This window comes from Siniperca chuatsi, linkage group LG10 (assembly GCF_020085105.1).
Source record: "Siniperca chuatsi isolate FFG_IHB_CAS linkage group LG10, ASM2008510v1, whole genome shotgun sequence".
NCBI lineage: Eukaryota > Metazoa > Chordata > Actinopteri > Centrarchiformes > Sinipercidae > Siniperca > Siniperca chuatsi.
Genome location: NC_058051.1, coordinates 29,136,471 through 29,150,445, shown reverse-complemented (window position 1 = coordinate 29,150,445; position 13,975 = coordinate 29,136,471). Strand labels below are relative to the sequence as shown.

Sequence of the window (13,975 nt, the reverse complement as noted above, 5' to 3'; positions counted from 1 at the left end):
GATAGTAAAATATGTGTTCCCTGCCCCGATTCACAGAGGATGTGTATTTATATTAGACTTTTTTTTTTAAACTGGTTTTGACATGGAAGAAGGAAGCCGGTCGCTCATCTCTAACACGTCCTAAAGAAACCTACGGCAACAAATAACAGCAAGTCTGAATCCGCTTGTGGCGGTTAAAAAGCAGTTGTACAGTACCAAAAGTGAAAAATATGCATTTCAAAATTAAGATTAAAAATGCGAATATGAGAAAAGTTAGTTTATCAATCATCACGTCAACTCCAGCCTGATTCTGTGTCGCCCTTCAGGAGCCAGTGTGTGTGTGTTTAGTGTTAAGCAGAGTTCCTGGTTTCACTCACATTTCCTGTGTTGACACTGACGACAGCGACAGGGACGACATGTTTCATCACACGCACAGCCGCGCCAATAGCAGTTTCTGATAGAGTAATTAATCAGAGCAAGACAGACTCAATTTAGAGCTGCGACGATTACTCAATAAAAAGAAAATTAATCAACTATTATTAGATAACTGATTGATACGGCTGTCACTTTTTGTCAGAAATTCGAACTTTGGGATTGAGGCGCATTGAGCTATTCGAATTAATGCCAACAAATTGCGTGTTTGTTCCAATTCGTTCGAACTTGACTTTTTGAAAAAGTGATAGCCAACAAATGCCAAAATTTTTGTTCTCAAATGGGATAATTTGCTGCTTTTTTGGCTCCTACATTATAGTAAATGCAATATTTTGGGGTTTTGGAGTGTAGGTCAAACAAAATAAGACATCTGATGACGTCACTTAGGTCTCTAGGACATTTTTCACCTTTTTCTGATGTTTTATAGACCAAACAATTAATTGAGAAAATAATCAGCAGGTTAATCTGTGATGAAACCGTCAGTTGCAGCCCTGTATAAATTACCATACAAGAGCCACTAAACCCTCAAACCACCAAATATTGACTTTTCATATTTGGAGTCGTGTTTCAGTCCACCTGTCGATTGTAAACCCAATATTCACTCTCTTTCAGCTCTGTTTTGGTCTTCACCAATTTGTAAGGGAACTATCTGGCTCCGTTTTCAGAGCTGCGTGTAGCGGCTGAAAACGAAAGTATGCGAGTGGCGAGAGTGAAGCCGAGCGGTAAAGCTGCAGGCCGTAAAACCAAAAACAGCGAGCTGATGGACGCTACAAAGCTCGGCAGAGCAGAGAGGAACTGCAGTCAGGTGACAAGTCTCTGTGGGTTAATCACCTTTTCACATACAAGTAGACATGTGATAAATATAAAAATATCGATGATAGCCACTATAAAAAAGGATCTGAATTTTTCCCCTGAAACAACCAAAATGTCCCTAAATATCAAATCCACATCAGACTTGAACCACCTCCAAAATCTGATCCTTAAAGATTCTAGACAGTCAGTGAAATCACTGATGAATGGTGAATCATTTATCATCAAGAAAAGAAATACTAAACAATTCTTCTAAATTTGAGGATTTGCTTGCTTGTTTTATATGACTGTAATTTGAATACCTTTGGTTTTGCACTGCAATTCGAAACAATTACAAAAAAAAAAAAAAATAAATAAAAAATTATGATCATGATACTGATTTCAACTACATCGGCCAGCACTATAACCAGGGAGCCAAAAGATGAACAGATGTTGAGAAACAGGAGGAGGAGGAGGAGGAGGAGGAGAGAGAGGGGAGCCTGATAACAAGTGACTCCTTCACTCCCCCTTTTCGATGAGCCTCCGAGCACCCGAGCACCCAGTGACCTGGAAAAACTGCAGCGTGGGAGGGCTCTTCAAAACGAGCCACGGACAAATCCTCTTTTCAGCCTTTCAACACTGACATGCAGAGGGGGCCACTTTGCAGCAGCGTCGCTCCCATTGTTTGTCTTTCCTCTGTTTCATAGAGACAGCCAGAGAGACTGAGGGGGCGAACAGGGGGCAGCGTGCTTACACAAACCCCCTTTTACAGTCAAATGGGAAAATCCTGGCGTCAGGATTTGTGCTGCACTACAGTCAGCAGGGAGATTTTTCTCCGCATGTCAGGATAACAAGTCGAAAAGATAAAAGGGAGTTTGTGGAATCACAAAAGACTGGAGAAGTTAGTTGGTGTTTGCTTCCTGCATTGTCATTACCCCAACTGTGTGCATGAAGCAGGTGGGAAATGGGCCACTCTGATGACCAATCTTAGCAGGATTTGATATAAATCTGGTCAGTTAACTCAGCTGATCACCATAAATGGTTGATTCAATCCAATTCAGCTTTACTTATACCTGTAAAGGCAATTGTATGCAGCAGCTCACCAGATACACACAAAAACATCAGAAAAAACAACAACCAAAAGGCTATAAGCTTAAAAACTACATGTGGAATTGGTAGTAAATATGTTAATAAAAAATGTTTGAAGTTTATTCACCTTTGACTCCCTCCCCCCAGCAATGCAGCCAGAGCAGCTGTATCATAAAAAGTAAAAATTAGCGTAAGAAGACTTGACTTAAAAAAAAAAAGCAAGAAGTCAAGTGTCAAAAAAAACTAATTTATTTCAGTTAGCTAACTCACATGGAGCGCAGACTATACACAGAGTCGATATTTGATGTTTAGGCCTGCAAGCAAACACCAAAGCTCGACACTGGAGCGATGACAACAACCTTCCCCCAAAAGCTGCATTAGATACAAGCCCAACACAAGCCAAGCTCTGTGTATGTGCATTTGAATTTGACATTTTTGGTTGGTGTTTGGTTGGCTAGGTGCTCCTCTCTGACCTCCCAAAGAAACCAACAGCATCTACGGCAACACCGAACATAGCATAAACACATCTGGTTTGTTTCTTGTTTGCATGGGCTGCTGATACCAGCCGCCATGTTGTCATTCCCCAATAAAGCCCCTCCGACCATTGTAGGGAATGTAAGTCAAGTGTGATGGATAAATATAAACAGTATATTGAACTTGCCACAAGGCCGATATTACAGAAAAATGTATTAAGTGAGTGTGTTTTGTACAAGACACTCATGAATCCAATGTTCAATTTTACCCTAAAAAGGCAACACGCCAAAACAACAGAAACCACCTGAGAGAAAATACGTCATAAATCATCACCCAGAACACCAGCGGTGCAGGAAGTAGTCAGAGCCCTTGCTTAAGTAAAAGTACTAATACCACACTGTAAAAATACTCCATTACAAGTAAAAGTCTTGCATTGAAAATGTTACCTAAGTATAAATCAGGAAAATGTACTTAAAGTATTAAAAGTAAAAAGTAGAAGAATGTCCCTTGACTGTTTGGTTTGTAAAGATTCTGGAAATAGTGAGAAATGCCATCACAATGACCCAGAGGCCAAAGTGACGCCTTCACAACAACAACAACAACATTATTAACAATAAATCAAAATAGCAAAACCTCACATTTGAGAAGCTGGAACCATGAAATGTTTTTGCATGAATGATCAAATGATCATTAAAATAGCTGACAATTATTTTTCTGTCAATTAGAAAAATCAACTCATTGTACTTTTTACTCCACTACCGTTTCTTCGATAATGTTTTAGTAGTTACTGTACAAGATTTTTGCATACAAAAATATGTGAAAATGGAAAGTACAGCTGAAACGATATTTTCCTTCTGTAGCGGTGTAGAAGTAGGAAGTGGCATGAAAAGAAAAAGTAGAAGAAGAAGTAAAGTACAAGTACAGCACTTGAGTAAATGTACTTAGTTGCATTACACCACTGCTTGACCCTCATAATACTCAAACATGTTATTCGTATTTCTCCACTAAATCAGCAGCCTGAAATGATCATAAGGCTCATGCCAAATGACAAACTAAAACTGGCTCAGCCACCACAAGAAATTAATCCAATTAATGCCAATTAATGAATGAATTAATTAATGCAAATACATAGAAGGTAGCAGCATTTAAACCACAAACACAAGACATCAGAGCAGTGATAGCAGACTCAGAGCTTACTGATATAACCAAGCAGGTAACCCAAGACAGACACTCACACAGAAAGGCAAGCACAAGCAGCCCCTACCTTGTGAAGGTGAAGCAGCACCTCCAGGTAAACTGGGAACTCCAGGACTTCCGGCTCAAAATGGCGCTCGCAGCCACATTCATCTAAAAATAATTAAGCTGAAGCAACGTAATGTGACTTTCTGTAGGTTAGCTTGTTTGTAATACTACAGGAGCGGCAGTGGTGGTGAAAAGTGTTTCCAACGCTTAATTAATATCAGGTGCACGTGCACCACAAACACCGACAGGGCGGAGATTTGAACAACCCGCCTCTTTACAGAAGGTGCGTTTGATTTAAATGCTGCAGGGCAGGAAGAGTGTCGAAGCATCGATTTGCCTGCCAGATCCAATGTGTCAAAGGTTACCATCTATCAGAATCAGAAACACTTTATTGATCCCCGAGGGGTTAACTCTCTGTTACAGCAGCTCACTGTCAGTGCACACAGGGACAGAAGTACTGAGCAAATCAGAATATAATACAGGCAAGATAAATTAAGTACAAAGTGGATATAAGGATAAAATAGACAAAAGACTATATTAAAAAGAGGATGCAACGGACATAAGACATGTATGATAAGTACCGATAACTGGCATATGACCAACTTTTATAGCAGTGTGCCTGGTGATTCTTCACAAAGTGTTATTTGCCAGATAACTTTAAGTTTAAATTCAGACCTGAACACAGTTTTCTTCACTCTCTTAAAAGGCACTGCAAGCAGGTAGGCTAATCCTAACACTATCAACATTCATTCATTCATGTATTGTAACCTGAAGAAAGGTCCTCTAGTTATTATTTCAAAAGCAAATTTAGTGCCAAGGTCGTAGTGCGGGAAATGTGAGAAATGTGTTCTAAAATTTAGGCCTTTCAAATAAAATTAAAGCTGAAACTCTCTGGAGTTTGTGCAGGAATGTGTTTTTTTTCAGCTGTACTCCATTTCCAGATGTGTTCCAGTGTTTGGACACTGAGCCAACCATTACACAACTTTACGTACTCTGGGTTCAGCAGCAGCAGCATCAGCAGGACATGAAGTGCGGCTCTTTCGGTGTTTACTCTGTTCCTGGAATAGCCCTGTACAAAACCAGTGAACCGCTCCCTGGCAAACACAGACACGTTCACCTCCCGGTCCTTACACGGCTATTTCAACCACCAGCTATGGACACATCACTTGGCAAATTAATAAACAGTTAAAATCATGTTCTTAAAAGCACAGAGAAAGCTGTGTGTGTACAAATACCACACTTCTACTGTAATGTTTAAACAAATCTCTCGTGTGGTGTATGACAAGAACAAAAGACGTGAACACAGAACTTTAGGCTGCAGGAGTCTACTTTATTGCATTTACAATCACAGGGTGACAAAAGTGAAAAATGTTTAACAAAAAAAGGCATGTGGATGTCTGTGCACCACAGTATGACAAACACAGAACAGTACAAATGTTAAAAAAAACAAAAAAAAAAACAAGTAGCTCATCAGTTCATCATTGTCTTGTTGTTGTTATTTTGAATTTTTTTCTTGGTTGTCAATAAAAAAAACAAAAAAACACAAGGTTACCAAAACAAAAAGTAAGGCAGCCTATACTACAATGAATAATATTAAAAAAAAAAAAAAAAAACAAAAAAAAAAAAACTAATAATGTTGTAAACGGGGCATCCTCCCGTCACCTAGCGTTGGTCGCTGGTTCGACTCCCCCGAGGTGCGGCGTGGATCAGAGTGAGACTGCGGGATCAGGAGGAGGTGGGGCTTCCTGCGTCGCTGCGCTCTCTTTCACCTGCCGTTGCATCACCATCTCCCTGGCAACGCAGGTGATCTGACCATTCGTCACCGCACCCGTGACCCCCGCCCTGAGAGAGACAAAGAGAGAGAGAGAGACAATGTGAAAAGCCATTCTTGATACTGTATAAGACAAAGGGTGTGTCTGCTAGCTTAGCAAACAGGACAGATTTCAGCCAATTTGCCCCAGTGGCCACTCGCGGTATTGCAACAACAACAACAAAAAATAAAAAATCCCCTACGGCCCTTAGCCCCCCCATTATAAAAGAGACATCTGTAAAACCGTTGAAAGGACACCTCGAACTTCAAACAAGGTCTTTGTATTGTGAATTTTTAATCCATGGAGGTTTAATATTTGTAAAACTGCTTCACAGCCTTGAAAAGCTATTTTAATTTGTTGTCCAATGTAAAGTTATTAATGCACATGTGCAGTGGGCCGCACAACGTGTTAGCAACCCCAGAAGCTAGAAAACTTTATGGCTCATGTGCTGGGCGAGCAAATTTAATTCAGGTGACGGGCCGTCGTCATCTTTGAGTCCGGCATCCAGTTCCTATAATACATCCATGGTCTACACCTTGTCAACAAAATGTACAAAGCTGGACTCATCCGCAAAAAAAAAAAAAAAAACTAGAGCTGTAGAAAAATGCAGCTCCAAATTGAATAGTGGATTCTCTAACAAGGTTTGAAAAAGAGGAACGTCATAAAAAGGAAATAAAATGACAATTCAGAGACACTGTTTGGCTATGAAACTGTAAGGACTAAAACATATAAGATACAGTGGCAGAGTTAGGGGATGAGTCAGCAATGTGTGTGCGCGCTTAAATACTTACTTCTGCTGTGCCTCCTCCGTCAGTGGGGTCATCCCTGGCTGCTTCCCAAAGAAGAAACTGGACCACCAATGGCCAGAGTCCTGCTTGGGGAGTCCTGTGGAGGCAGATAATGAAGGCATAAGGCTTTCAGTTTATACAGGTAACAGTATCTACTGTCCATCTAGTTTGGATTTCTGTCTGGAGTTTGTGTGTAGTCAGCACGCTGTAACTGCTCATCCCAACCATAACATTAACTTCAAGTGCTCAGACGACAGCGTTTCACCTGTCGCACGCATTATTATTTTGACAGCGTGACACTCCAGGACAGCGTGGATGACAGTTTTAACATTCCCACACAGATTAAAGCTACTTTGCTCTAAATACCAGCAACTGTAGTCGGTGAAGTGAGACAGCAGCCTGAACATTACAGTGACCAATGTTAGAACGTAGAGTGTGTGTGTTTGAGTTGAGAGTGTGTTTAAACAGGATTTCCCCTCTCAGGACTCGGCCGCATGTTTGGCTCCGTATCAAACTGACTGTGACACCTTGATTAGTGTCTGAACAGCTGCCTTCACATACAGGCAGTTATATTTCCACTGCAACTGTTGTGTGCCATAATTGCCATATATTAGCTTATATATATATATATATATATATATATATATATATATATATATATATATATATATATATATATATATATATATATATATATATAGTTACAATTGTACTGCTATGAAATTAATATTCCTCACCCATGCCACTTTATTTATTTTGTCATTTTCAAATCAGATTGAATTTTGTAAAACTAACAAGATACACAGTAATGAAAGTCTTGTGCACTGAACTGTTTGCACACTGTTTGCACACACACACAGTGCTGTGTGTGTGTGTGTGTGTGTGTGTGTAGCTGTGTGAAAATGTTAACACCCTAACCCATTAAAAAGCTGACCCAGCAGTTAAAACAGACATGCTGACTGTCGGCCCTGATGGTTTTTACAATACGCTGCACTGAGACGCTGATCCAGGATTACTGGTGAATTCAGCAGATATTAACTGGTGCTGAGGGTTATATTGGTGCACCAGGGGCTGAATGCACGTGTGCCAACGCTGGGATGCTTTTTATATTAATACTCACTCCTAACCAGAGATCTGAATGGGAGTTGCCAGTTAAAGAAATCTCTTAATCCTGAGAGGGAAGTGAAAATACACGACTGAAAAGGACTTTTCCGATAGATTAGAAAGAGCAAGTTCAGACAAGAATCAACCTGAGCTGGGTCTATTCCAGGATGACGCAACCATAGCAAATACGTGCGGTCTGAGGCAACAGCTGACTCAACCGCAGCAATCCTGAGTTTACTGAAGCTGCCTGCGATATTGGTGGCGTGACGTGGGTCGAGCAATGTCCCCATCTTTTGAAATTGTTGCCCAAACTGCACACAGGATGTGGGCAAGTGGCAAAAAACTGCTTTCAAACACATGGATATATGCTCTGACAGACAGAAACATCTGGATCTGGTACAGAGACCCACTCCTGCGGTTGATGCTTCTCTTGAGAAGAAGAACACATTGTTCTGTCTGAAACCACAGCCATTTAAATGACTCAGTCTCTTTTTAGTGCATGTGATCCGTCCTGCGTCACTCGTGGACTTGATTACTACAAACTCAGAAATCCTCTTGCAGCAGCTTTGGTTCAGTTTAATTTGAAGCAGTGTCACTGTTTAACCAATAATTGCCCATGTTGAACCTAATAAGCCTGTTATGTACAGTAGGACAGATGCATCAACAGTGACCTTTTTTAAAATCACGTTTGTCAGCCCACCTCCCCTTTAGACTTTTATTAACATGGGTTTAAAGGATTGAGTTTTACCTTCCCATGAGGGTCTAAATTCTGTTTCAGAGGCTTTTCCACACTGACACGCCTTTAATTGTGCAGGGAAACTGTGAAAACCTCGTTTTCCTTTGCATAAAGACTTGGAAAAATGTAATCTCTTGACATGGACCCAAACACACACCTGGATGGTGAGGGATGACCTCTCCACTGTACTCCGAACTGCCACAAGAGCTGCTGCTGGACGTAGAGCCGATGCGCCCTGCAAGGAGGAGAGAATGGGCAGAGAAAGAGTTGAAGAAGCGGTTGGTTTAATCACAGTCAACCAAAGTGAAAAGGTAAAGTGTAACCTGGAGCTCTCGTCCAGGTTCTTTTAGCATGGGTTACACTGAAGGGTTAATTCTTTGACCCTCTTGCATAATACCCAACCGTTCCCCTACAATGAGAGCGGCGTTCACAGGCACACAGAAAATTTAAATCTATTTTCCTCTGGTTATACAACCACAGCCGGAGAGGCAACGCTGAATGCTGTAATGCACTTTTTTTAAATTTGATTTACTGAGGCACTACACTTAAAACTCTGGCCTGACATGATGCAACATTAGGGCGGGATATTCAAGGCAGTTACAAGGCAACTGTGTTGGGACACAGAAGAAACGACTGGTCAGCTTTGTGTTCTGATCTCGCTCAGAGCGTAATTTTTTTTTCCAAAGACCACATACAAACAAGGATGGTTACTAATACAGACCCAGTCTTTCACCATGAGCATAGCCTACACATACTAGTCACCTTTTATTCAGAGAAACGGTAGGACAACGCCACAGTGACTCATTACATCTATATTTTAGGCACTTTAATGGTGCTTTATCCAGGGCGGGGGCGGCGGATGGGGGGAGTGTACTCTGAATCCAACGGCAGAGTAATAGTAAGTAACCCGACAGGAGAAAGGAGTCAGTTTGGCCCTGTGCACTGGTGTGATAAGGGAATAAAGGCAGAGAGACTCACTTCGGTAGTAGTCAGTGGTCGCCACGAGAGAACCGCCTGCTGGAATAGCTGCCATTCTACTGTTGCTGGTCTCTGGTTACGCTGTGCTTGATGGAAACCTGGAGGGGAAAAACAGTATGAGCAAAACCTGGGCTACATTACTCACCAAAGCAGTGGGGAGATTATTTTTTTTTTACATTCCTTTCCAGACAAATGCCCACGCATGATTTCATTACAGAGGTTTCGATTATTTTCCTTTCAAGCTATCTGTCATTATCTTGAAAAAATCATTTAGTCTTTTATAATTATATGTTATTAACCAGTTATTGAAATTAGGGCTGCAACTAACCGTTCATTATCGGTTCATGTGTCGATTAATTGAGTAATCGTTTGGTCTATAAAATGCCAGAAAAAAAAAGAGAGGAAAATGCCTATTGATTTATTCAAATGTCATGTTTTGTCCAACCAACAGTCCAAAACCCAAAGATATTCAGTTTACCATCATAAAAACCCACAAATACTCACGCTTGAAACACTAAATGTTTGGCATTTTTTTGTTAATTAATTATTAAAATTTACGCTGATTAATCGGCTGATCGTTCTCATTATATGTAGGGCTGCAACTAATGATCGTTTCCATAATCAGTTAATCTGTCAGATTGCTTTTTCCGATGAATCGATTAATCATGTACCCTATAACATCAACAACAGGCATATGTTTGGCTGTTTTGCTTGATAAAATGACATAAACCGTGGATTTATAATCAGAACTGTTGGTGATTAGTCAATCGACTAACCGATTAAAATCAACCAATCCTTTCAGCATTGATTGTGTGCAAGAAAACAATGCGACAACAATCCAGAGAAAAACACCCTTGACTCCAGCTGTTAATGCATTGCAGAAAAAGCACAGAAGACACAAATAAACTGTACATTAAATGCACATAAACTGATTATGTCTCACGGTTTTTATAAATACATGATTTATAAAACCAGAAAGACTTGTATTTTGCAGGTTTGTCAGCAGCAGCAGATGGTGGTACAGCACGTCCACATCTTCAGCACAAAGACGTCACCCCATGCTTTGCAGAAGTCTTGTTTACATTAGAGTCTCTGCACCAAACCGACATTTTGACGTTATTCTGTTTCATCACAAATGGCAGAATATAGGCATAATTTAAGGGAGGCAATAAGTATAAATAAAGGGCGTCTTAACGGGGGAGAGCAAATCGTAAGGCTGGACCCTTTCTCCTGTACAGAGGACATTTTGTCCCTAACAAAGACAAAAACAAAATCTAGCGATCTGTTGACACTGGAATTGTCAGTTCATTCAGCTCGTTCATGTGTCGACACCACTGTTAACATGACCGCTGGTATTCTGGTAATGAAAAACCGAATACAAGGAGAAAAACTGCACACAAAACGCTTATTCTTCTGCGTTTTTAAGCAAAAAAAACAAAAACAAAAACAAAACAAGAGACACCCACAGCTAGCTAGCATCGTTAGCTCGCCCCCGAAGCAGGAGCCCACCACCCCAAATAAAACCCCCATCAGTGTTACCACCATACTCACCTTTTAGTGACCCAGACGTGCTTGATGTTCAGTAGCACCCAATTCAACTCAGTCGGCGAGGCTGGGGGAGTAAACGCTAGGCGACGGGGCCCATTTGAAAATAAGTTTTGGGTAAATGTAACCCTCCAAGGTCCGAACGGTTATCGTCGTTGCTTCTTCTTGTTGGGACCAACCGTCGGCTCGTGCTTTTTATAGAGCGGGATGGTGACGTAGGCATGAGTCATGGGCGGGGCTAACCGTATCATTACGTCATCACGTACAGCATGCGCCTCCAAATTCTGCAAAGATTAACTCATATTCGTCACATTTTTCTTAACTTGATTGAAATCCCCCAAAATATCGCTCTTGAAACACGTGATTTTTATCATTTTAGTTACAAAAAATTAATCCATAAAGCATAAGTTCTTAACAATAATGGTGATAATAATGTAATAATAAACTGTATGTGTATAGCACCTTTCAAAGTGCTTTACAACAAATAAATTACATGCACCAAGTGCTTCACATTAATCAATATAATGCCATAATTAATGGAAAATACGATGGAAAATGAAACCCACTTGATAATAATAGTAAAAAATAAGATAAGGATGAGAATAGATACATACAATGCATATTCACATGAAAATAGATGTAGAAAAACAGGGATATAATGCATAATTAATTAAATATGATGGAGACTAAAACCCACTTGATAACAACAGTAAAAAATAAGATTAGGAATGCATAACATAAGATGGAAAAAAAAACAATGAATAATAATAATACTAAAAATAGTACAATAATAGTACAGTACTTAGAATGAATATAATCTTGTAAAATACAGCATTTTAAAAGAAGTGCGAAAAGAGTTTCCGGCCTGTATCAAAAAAGTCAGAGCTAGTTAAAGGCTAAAGTGAAAAATAACTTTTTAGCTCTCTTTTTAACACATTTAGCGAGCGAGCTTCCCTGATATACACATATAGGTGGTGTGTGCTTTGGGGTGACAAAGGATGATTTTGAAAGCTGTGTGTGTTTGAAGGCAAGTAGTGAAGAGTTAGCCATGTAGCTTGGTCCTAGCCCATTAAGGGCTTTGTATATAAGGAGGAGGACCTAAAAATAAATCCTAAATGTTACAGGAAGCCAGTGCAGAGCAGCTAAAACTGGATTAATGTGCTCTCTCTCCTCCTAGCCTGCAGAGTTTTGAATCAGCTGGTCTCTGGTTTTTCTGGGGGCAATAAAAAGTGCATTACAGTTTGAAATAAAGGCATGAATCTGTTTTTCAGCATTGTTTTGATTTATAAATAGTCGCACTTTAGTTATGTTTCTCAGGTGGACAAATTATGTTTTCGTCACCTTGTTGCTGGGACTTGATCTACGACAACACCAAGACTTATAACCTCAGATTTAATCCAGGGTTCTTGAAAGTTATTCTTCATGTAACGTTATATATCGCCTCAGTGGGTGGAACAAACTCTTCTATCAATCCCCTCAACATAAGGTTCGATTTTAAATTCGTACCTGACCCTGTAATGTTGATTTATTTTATTTCAACTGATTTACCTTTTATTTATTTTTTTAATCAAAATGATTTGTTTGGTGTCGTGTTTTTCTTCATTGTTTGTCTGTTGCTCAATTTAAAAACAAAGATGACTCACACATTGGAGCCTGGGTTGTTTTGTTGTCTTTATATTGCATTTTTTTATATTTTTTACGTTGTTATTTTTAATTTTTACAATACAATATTTATCAAAACAGCCTACAGGTCGCACAGTTAAAAGAATAAAGATTCACCAGATTTCAGTGACTTTCGCTGTCAGTCTCTGCCCAGTCACTGACTCTGTCATAGTTGACTAACCACAGAGACGTAACACTATATCAAGCACAGTACTGGAGGGGGCAACAAGCATTTCACTGCACAATGTATGAAAGATATGTTGAGTATGTGACCAATAAAACTTGAAACTAAGTACCGTACTGACATCTTACATCAGTTGTTGTGAGGATGTGTGTGTGCCGACTAAAACCTTCTGCACATACAACAACATTAAACTCTGGTTTACAGCCAAACCCAGGCAGCTTCGTCAGGCCAAGGAGGAGGCCTACAGGAGTGGGGACAGAATCCTGTACAACCGGACCAGAAACACGCTGACGAAGGAGATCAGAATAGCAAAGAGGAGCTACACTGAGAAGTTGGAAAACAGGTTTTTTTTAGCCAACAATCCTGCTTCAGTCTGAAGCAAATCCCCAGCTACAGGAAACCATCCCCTCACACTGTGCAGCATCAACAACTGGCTGGCGACCTGAATGTTTTTTGCTGTAGGTTTGACATGCCCACATTCGCATCTCTCACCTGCTCCGACATCAAACAACCACCTACTCCCCCCCTGACCCCTCCCCACTGACCCTCCGTCTGCCCTCAGGATCTGCCAAGAGGATGTGTGTCTTCAACAGATCACTGATCCCGGTCCCCAAAAAACCCTCCATCACAGGACTAAATGACTGCAGGCCCGTCGCCCTGACATCTGTAGTCTTTTGAAAGACTGGTGTTGATCCACCTGAAGGACATCACAGGACCCCTGCTGGACCCCCTGCAGTCATCCGGGGCAAACAGGTCAGTGGATGATGCAGTCAACATGGGACTGCACTACATCCTGCAACACCTCGACTCTCCAGGGACACGCAAGGACCCTGTTGGTGGACTTCAGGAGGAGCCCCCCCAGCACTTCCCCCCCATCACCATATCCAACAACAAGGTGTCTGCTGTGGAAACCTTCAGGTTTCTGGGATCCACAATCTCCCAGGACCTAAAGAGGGCATCAGAGGATGTACTTCCTGTTCCAGCTCAGGAAGTCCAACCTGCCTCAGGAGCTGCTGATCCAGTTCTACTCTGCAATAATCCAGTCTGTCCTCTGCACACCCATCACTGTCTGGTTTGGATCGGCCACCAGACAGGACAGGAACGGACTAACGGACAGTCAGAACCGCAGAAAAGATACTGACCTGCCCTCCACACCAGCCAC

General features: G+C 40.9%; 1 protein-coding gene and 1 long non-coding RNA gene across 3 annotated transcripts in view; both read right to left on the bottom strand.

The window, feature by feature from the left end:
• Window positions 1–4,497, bottom strand: part of LOC122882622 — a 52,361-nt gene extending 47,864 nt beyond the window's left edge. For both annotated transcript variants that reach the window (XR_006379407.1, XR_006379408.1), the window contains exon 1: window positions 4,028–4,497. This is a non-coding gene — a long non-coding RNA (uncharacterized LOC122882622). The remainder of the gene's footprint in view (window positions 1–4,027) is intronic.
• Window positions 4,498–5,314: 817 nt separating this feature from the next.
• On the bottom strand, window positions 5,315–11,144 carry ppdpfb (pancreatic progenitor cell differentiation and proliferation factor b). Its single transcript, XM_044210178.1, is given in 6 exon segments — window positions 5,315–5,760; window positions 5,763–5,847; window positions 6,608–6,701; window positions 8,602–8,679; window positions 9,423–9,520; window positions 10,974–11,144. Coding segments are annotated over 5 exon segments (342 nt in total). The 5' UTR covers window positions 9,478–9,520; window positions 10,974–11,144; the 3' UTR covers window positions 5,315–5,730.
• Between the last annotated feature and the right edge of the window lie 2,831 nt (window positions 11,145–13,975).